Source organism: Berghia stephanieae, chromosome 12 (assembly GCF_034508935.2).
Source record: "Berghia stephanieae isolate SIO BIC M18660-M18661 chromosome 12, UCSD_Bste_1.3, whole genome shotgun sequence".
NCBI lineage: Eukaryota > Metazoa > Mollusca > Gastropoda > Nudibranchia > Aeolidiidae > Berghia > Berghia stephanieae.
The window spans coordinates 20,567,647-20,576,215 of NC_088371.1; the positions used below are offsets into that span (position 1 = coordinate 20,567,647).

An 8,569-nucleotide genomic window follows, 5' to 3' on the forward strand; every position below is an offset into this window, starting at 1 on the left:
AGCAAACTTCTGAATATTGGTATTACATGAATCAGCAAACAACTTATTTTCTTGATAAAGATTGAAAGGTGGATAGATTTTAAAACCAAGTATAATTTTCACCATAAATTTGATATCAGTCGACAACAAACACCAAGTATGTAATATTCAAGCACAACATCGCGTCTATAGTATTCAAACACGGCTCTATTTGTAAATTTCCTAAGGATCACTGCAAAGACAAACGATAAGGTAGTGAGAAAGAATCAATTCCATTTCAGCTATTTTATAAGTTATTTGACTCCAACTTAGTGCTTGAATGATCAAACAAACACACACACACAAAGAAAAATTAAAACTTAAATCAAAACCATTTCACAGAGGCCAAAGACATAATGAGATAGTGGGTAAGACTATTTGGGTGAGCGCATCATGAATTCCGCAGCAGAGAAGTAAAATGAATGGGAAGACAAGTGACCCACGGTATCAAAACTGTGCGATATGTTGGGAGACATCTCTTTGTCGGCGATACAAACACAACATTATCTTGAGCCTTTATTTGTTTATTTTTAACACAATCCATTTGTTCCAGTTTTCTTACATGTGTTATGGGAGGCCTTCCGAAAGCTCCTATCTCCCTAGTATTCGTGTTATTTTATAATGTTCTAGTAGAGGGTTTGGGAGGGGGTCTTTAAAAAAAAAGTCTCCCCCTCCAAACCCCCAACTAGAACATTATAAAAAAAGCCCCCCCCCCTCCCAAACTCCTAGAACAAGAATGCTGGGGATGTAGGAGCTTTCCGAAGGCCTCCCTGTGTTATGACTTATTGTTTTGATTAATGAATGGGAAACCCCAACATCTCTCACTCTTTTCTTCTGTAATTTTGAAGTTTAAATTTCTTCAAGTTAATCTTTATTTGAATCAAAGTTTAAGGCAGCACATTTTGATTATTAACACGAGAAAGAAGTGGCTGTAAATAAATGTTATCACAACAAGTGGATAAAACTTAGCACGGCCCTACAACAACAATCTACAGTAGCCCCTCAGCCTCAACTCCAGCCCAGCCAGAGCAAATAAAATCAATTAAGTGACGGGGCGGTATGGAAATAAAAGACTAGGATACGTAATTACGTACGGCACAATTATGAATTTTTTGCAATGATACATATGATGAACCTGAAATCATCACAGATACATACAAAAAGCTTTATATCTAGGGTTAAAAGGATACTTTCCACATAGTATTTATCAGTGTCCATGCTACCCGCCATCTTGTTGCTGCTCTAGTTGCTATAGACAACCACTGCCAACGTGTGTAAGTCTCTAGTCAAGAAGTCTACAATGAATCAAGAATTTCCCAACAGAAATTAAGTAAAAAATGTAGCAAAATTGAAACAATAATGAAATAAACTTCAAACCCGATTAAACTGTTTCAAATCAAATCTCTACAATTTTTATTTTCGGAGTTATTTCTATTAATATGCGTCTTATTACTATTATTCAAATCTCTTTTGAACTTGTGATTGATAGAGTATGTAGAATCTATCAAAGAGGCATCAAAAATAATAAACCATCCTCTTGATGAGTAGAAAGAATTCATGGAAAAGCAATAGAAAGGAAAGCATTCTCAATTACCAACAATAAAAAACATATTTTATACCTTGAATTTAGTCTTTTACCATCTGGGAGAAGGTTTTGTCAGATTAAATGTAGAACTAACAAGTATAAATCAACGTTCGTTCCATCAGCAATACAATTTTTGAATATTTCATATGGTACAGAAAAACCAAGGATTGATTCGTTGACTGATTAACTGATTACTTTATTTAATGTTAGATTAACTGACCAATTGATAATGATGATAATTTTTGGTGTCGAATTGCCACAATTGTAACAAATTGAAAACAAAATGAATATGTTTATGTTGTGTATATCGCACGTGTGAAAGAAAGAGAGAAAGAGAGAGAGAGAGAGAGAGAGAGAGAGAGAGAGAGAGAGAGAGAGAGAGAGAGAGAGAGGGAGATAGAATGAGAGAGAGAGAGATAGAATGAGAGAGAGAGAGAGAGAGAGAGAGAGAATAAGTTAGAGTGAAATATATGTTCAATGTTATAGTTATCATTTAACGTTATAACAAGTGTAACTAAATGACAAATTGCCATATTTATGGACAATAATGATCTATTATTATTATTATTATTATTATTATTATTATTATTATTATTATTATTATTATTATTATTATTATTATTATTATTATTATTATTATTAATTATTATTATTATTATTATTATTATTAGAATTGAAGAGTTCATTTTTATGAACTCGCGGTCAAAATCAAAAGCTACAAGTAAAGACGCTTTTTGAAAGTGGGGGTCTTAAATGGAATAGTATACATATATGCCAACAATAGAAATATATAATTGGCATGAGTCGCATGAGTTTACACCATTAACACTATCAAACGTGTCAGTAAAAACGAAAAATTTCCGAAACACACGTGTAAAATGTTTCGATTATCATTGATCTGTTATCCTCAATGAAATAAGCCTGTGGTAAAAATGCAATTGCTATTGTACGAAAGGAAATTTAAATTCGGTTACACATTGGGGGCGGGCACATATTATTTGCCAAAAATACGGAGGGTAGGACACATTGGGGGCGGCACATATTATTTGCCAAAAATACGGAGGGTAGGACGTCTGTCTATTCCACATAATTTGGATGAGAAATAAATCAAGTAATCTGGTGCCCTTGATCATGATAAATGCGTTGAAATAACCTATTTATTTATTTATTTATTTATTCCTTAATTAATTAATTTATAATTCGTTTAGTTAAATTTTTAACTTAAAAAAGCAACGGCAAACGGTCTAATGTCTTTGTATGATGGTCTTTATCAATTTTACGATATGAAACATTTTATGAACCCTGACCTTCATAAAAGGTCAGGGTTTTCCTTTTATTTATTATTTGACGGATTAAAAACAAGTGTTCTGTAAGTACACTGTCACTGACGTGGTAAACAGTATTGAAGATTTTAAAAAAGTTAGATTATACCTCAGAATAATCAAGATTCCTATAATAGATACAAATTTGTATTGATATTTTTTTATAGCCCTAGGGATGCTACAGTATTCGTGAGAATGTAAACTTGCATTTAATTACAATTACAATTACACTTTCGTTCTGTGTGCTGTCTGACGGCGGTGATGCAATATTACTGACTGCAAGTCTTAACAGTAAATAGGTTGTTGCATGAACATTTGAGATTGGTGCAATTGTTTTTAAGATAGCATGGCTATTCTGCAAGAAAACACTTTTCAACGGAACCGTTTTTTTGCAAAATATATTTCAAAATTTTCCAAAGAAAATGATGAATTTTGCCGAAGAAAATAAGTAAATTTTGCAAAATATTTGCGGATTTCTAAATGGCTGCCTCTATTCTCACCCCCCGCCCCCCCCCCCCCCCCCCCCCCCGGCCGATTGGATTACCGAAAAAAAAACGTCGCCGGCTTTTTGCGATTTGGATTTGATTGATTTTTTTTTTTAAATTGTGCAACTTGTGACAAGAAACGTAACAAATTACTGCATTACTATTACAACCTTTGGATTAAACATACAACAATTGTGGACTACTATTATGAAGACTAGCATGGGGGGGGGGGGGGGGGGGGGGGGGGGGGGGGGGGGTGAGAATAGTCACTTCATTTCTAAATATGGTGTATCACACCTAACAACTACATGCAACCCAATTAATAAGATATCCCCGCGGAATTACGCAATTTCAAACTCAAAATTATGGGACAAAAAATGGCAAATTTTGCCAGAAATTATGCTGATTTAGAAATAGGCACAAATAAAATTCTTCATCACCGCTGGGAGCACAAATTTCGCAAAAAAACGTGCAGATTTTGTGGTTGTAATAATAATTAGAAAATTTTCCCCAATTTTGCGATCGCATTGTGGCCGCAAGCTGTGCAAAAAATAAACAAAAAAACTTGGGGCCAGATTAAGTGACAATTAGAACCAAAGTTATGGCATGGGATTCATCATCCATCGTAGCTTGTGCTCTTGAGCACGTTGATGGTCAGCTGTCTCCAAAAACGCTGTGATTATTCCCAGACACCTGTCTGGGGATAATGAAAATTCGTTACCCCCAGACACCTGTATATAATTGAAACTCCGCTCCTTTAAACAATCATCCACATTCCATAATATGGAATATTTCCAAAATGCACATAGAAATAAGGAAAGTTAATAAAATATCTATAAAAACATAAAATTAACCAACGTTAAATCAGTTGTTACTACATATACACAATATGGGTCGACCTCGAAGTGGGTATCATGGCCGAATGGTTTAGTCGTCTGCCCTGGAAGTTTTACCAGAATCGACGTTGTGGGTTCGAATCCTGGTTCCGCCACTTTATTTATTTTTTATTTTTTATTTTTTAAATTTCCGTCTTCTTTTTTTATTTTTTATTTTTGGTTAAATTCCGTCTTCTTTTCTTTTCTTTTTCTTTTGTGCGAGTCTATTCTTTTCTCCTTTTTGTTTGACCTTTTGTTCCGTTTCTGTGCATGCATTTTTAAAAATTGTTTTTATTTTTTTTTTAATTATTGTATGCTTTTTACTCCTTATCTGACCATTTGGTCGCTCTCTGAATATTTCTGTTTGTTTGCTTTTTAATTATTTATTCTTTTTTGACACTTTTTGAGATCGGAGTGGGGACGAATAATATGACAATTTTTTAGAAACTAGAAAGGAACTAGAGAGAGAGAGAGAGAGAGAGAGAGAGAGAGAGAGAGAGAGAGAGAGAGAAGAGAGAGAGAGAGAGAGAGAGAGAGGAGAGAGAGAGAGAGAGTTTTTAAAAAAACAGGTGTCTGGGGATAACGAATTTTCATTATCCCCAGACAGGTGTCTGGGGATGATGACAGCCCTCCAAAAATCACAATCCTCTGCTGTGCGCATGAAATCTGTATTGCTTTTTAAATCATATTTGGCCATTGCTAGGTTATTTAGATATTAAGATATGTCATTCTTTGTCTTCCTCTAGCTCTCTTTAATTCGATCATCCCATATGTTACCAACTTTTCTATTCGGTCTCTTCTCCACACATGTCCCAGAAACAGTAACTCCTTTTTCTGATTGTATCAATCAACATTCTTCCCTTTCTCACCAACACTTCCTCATTCGTATACCTGTCTGTCCATGAGAGCCTCAATATTCTTCTTTTACATCCACATCTCAGATGCCTCTAACCTCCTCATACATTCTTTGTCAAGCATCCATATTTCACAACCATATAAAAGGGTACTTATAACATATGATTCTACTACTTTCATTCTGGTCTTCAACTTTAGGTTGTTGTTTGACACAACTGGTCGCATTTTATGGAACATGTTTTTTGCTATTGTTATTCTTTGTTTTATATCCTCTATGTCACATGCGTGATGGGTAATGATAGTGCCTAAATATTTAAATTTCTTTACTTGTTTGATGGTCTCTCCTGTGCTTGACAAGTGGAAGGTCGTGTTGTTGTCATTCTTTGAGACCACCATGCTTTCGATTTTCTTAACATTTAGTTTCAGGCCCATCTCTTCACTTTTGCACACCAGTATAACTAAAATTTTCTGTACGTTTTCTGGAGAGTATGCCTTCGGAGTACCATTGTCTGTGTATCTTATGCTATTTATATTCTGCCCTCCAACGACAACGCCTTTCATATCTTCAATTTCTTTGAATATTATTTCACTTTATATGTTAAAAAGGTCTGGTGATAAGACGCAACCTTGTCTTACTCCCTTCTCGATGTTAAAGAAGTCTGATGTTTCATTATCAAGTTTGACTCATGCTGTTTGATTCCAGTATAAATCCTTCACAAGTCAAAGGTCTTTACTGTCTACACCAATATTTTCTAAGATTTTGAAGAGCGTTTCGTGTTGTACTGAATCAAAAGCTTTGGAATAATCAATGAATCATAGATAAATTGATTTTTGTTTTTCGATTGACCGTTGCATTATTGTTTCCATTCAAGGTAAAGATTGCATTTACCGTAACCTTTTCTTTAGCAAAACCAAACTGCTTGACACTTATCTCTGGAGAGATCTTGCTCCTCATTCTTTCATAAGTAATCTTAATATAATTTATGTGGCCTGGTCATTATGCTGATTGTTCTGTGTTGGTCACAGACAATAGTTCCTTGTTTGTTTGCATATGGGATTGAATACCGATTGTCTTAAAACACTAGACAGTTCACCCTTTTTCGTATATGAAATTAAAGGCTTTTGTCAGAATGTCTATTCCCAGATCGTCGAGGGCGTCAATCAATTCTATTGAGAAACTATCTTGGCCTACCACTTTCCCTTTTTTCATATCTTTGCAAGCAGCATCTACTTTTTCTCGCATAATCTGGGGACCCGTGTTCACAGTAGAGATTTCTCTATCCAAACACGTCCCTCTTTTGTCATCCGCGCAAAGATTTTTTTGTATACTGCCCAACGTTAAAAAATTTCGTTGTTGTTGATAAGTATATTACCGTTTGCATCTTTAACACATTTTCTTGCCATGGCTGGTCGTTTTCCACTTAGATCTTGTATTGACTGGTAGAATTGTTTTGGTGTTAGATTGTTTTAGTCTTTCAATTCTGTGACATTCTCATTCATGTTCAATATAATCTTCCTTTGCTCTCTTACACTCATGTTTTATAATCTTATTAGCTTCTTTATATTCATTGCTGTTGCATTCTAGTTTTCGTCTTTCATTCATCAGTTGCAAGATCTTGTCATCCATCCATTTTTGTTTTGGTTCGTGTTTTTTCACAGGTGAAATAGTTTCTCTTGCAGATTCTGTGATGCAGTTCGATACTTGATTCCAGTACTCATCTATATGTTTATATCGGTCAAGTTTCATTTTTTTCTTTCATGCATTCTTTGTAATCATTTTTTATTTGATTGTTAATTCTCAATAGATCTAATTGCAGTTTTGGTTCCACTTTCTTTTTCTTATTTGTTTAAGTTTTATTTTGAGCGTGGTCTTGACAGGTCGGTGGTCACTATTATAATTTGCGCTTGGAATAGTGTTATTGGATTATTAGTCTACAAATGTGGACTAAAATACTTAAACTTAAAATATAATTTAAGAGGAAAAAAGAAGTGAAAAATGTGACCATAGAGCAACTGAAAACGGGTTTTCTTTAAGAGCATGCTTACAATGATTAATTTTGAACACAAAACTTGATACAACAAGTGGAAAGCATGTTATTATCGTTATGTATGGGCCATAGATAATGATAAGCATTCAAAATTGAAACACTACATTTTTTTCCCTCTGCAAATTCCTTAGCTTAGCAAAATATGGTGATATATTGTTGTTTTTTTTTCTTTGCCTTTTGCAGATTCTAATACAAGCAAGTAGTTATGGAAGCACGAAAGAACAACACTGGCAGGCTGTAAGAACTCATATTAAGTAAAAATTTAAACCTGAGACTGATTTTTTTCCCATATCTAAAACACTTGCTTTTCTTCTTACCTATGACTTGTAAACTAGGCAGTTTCCTTTAAAAGAATATTAGTAACAGCAATGCAACTGGGTTTCATTTACGAACAATATTGCTGTTACTGTTTTTTTACTTTTGGTGAACACAGAGAGTTAAAAGTAATATTGAAAATCGCCTCGGTAGGTGGGTCCATGAAATTTTCACCTCATTGGCAAAAATTGGAATTGCAATTACAGTTGTTCCATTCATTTCATTACTAAGCTTGGAATTATAATGATTCTTCCATCTACGCTCAATAAGAATTAGAATGCGCCAGGAGGTAATGGTTCATTGGCAAACAGGAGGACTGAAATATGAACATCAATAAGAAAAAAAGGAAAATGCAAAGAAATATTTAATTGTTTTTTCTTCATCATGGGGTCCCAATAGCTCAGTTGGTATTGTACTCATTTCATACGCAAAGGGGGCCCAAAATCAATCCTTGTGAAATCAAGATTTTTTTTCGGATTCATCCTGTCCACCCAGCAGTGATTGGGTAGCTGGGTCTGTTGGATCTGGTGGAAGGTACTTTGCAATGACTAGCATTCTTTCTAAAAAATAGAAAAAGCAATTACCATTGTCCACTTCATACTATAGAAACTGGGATGAACTCTGTCTCTTAAAGACTATTTTTTTTCTTCACCTTGCATAGATATAATCTGCCATTGTCAGAAATATTAATATAATTCTTCCCCCTTATTCTGTGAGGAGTAAATACTAAACATTCATATTTGTAGCTCTTACTTTTGTAGTACTAAGCTGCTAGAAGCTGTGGGCTGCAAAAAGTAATAAACAAAAATTAATATAACAGCTTAAAAAAAGAACAAAACACAGAATGTTTCAAGCTCAAAACCCTTCTTCAACCAACAAAAAAAAACCCCAATAAAAACATAAAGATACAATACAAAAAATACCAGATGATGACAGATGGCTGTCGTCGATCTGGTTTTTAAGTAATGTATTTACGGAAATGTTCATGTTTGTATTTTGTTCTTTTTGAAGCTGTTATATTCAGTTTTGTCTATTATTTTATTTTTGTATTATGGCATTTCTTTTT

General features: G+C 34.2%; 2 protein-coding genes across 17 annotated transcripts in view; one reads left to right on the forward strand and one right to left on the reverse strand.

The window, feature by feature from the left end:
- The window catches only part of LOC144957501 (sperm-associated antigen 16 protein-like), a 25,206-nt gene extending 20,907 nt beyond the window's left edge, over nt 1-4,299 (reverse strand). The window contains exons 1-2 of the mRNA XM_078888827.1: nt 4,269-4,299; nt 1,209-1,313 (exon numbers count right to left, since the gene is read on the reverse strand). Coding sequence (XP_078744953.1) covers nt 1,209-1,248 — 40 coding nt within the window. The 5' untranslated portion in view covers nt 1,249-1,313; nt 4,269-4,299. The remainder of the gene's footprint in view (nt 1-1,208; nt 1,314-4,268) is intronic.
- Nucleotides 1-8,569, forward strand: part of LOC144958343 (uncharacterized) — a 280,562-nt gene that overhangs the window by 148,435 nt on the left and 123,558 nt on the right. The window lies entirely within an intron of this gene.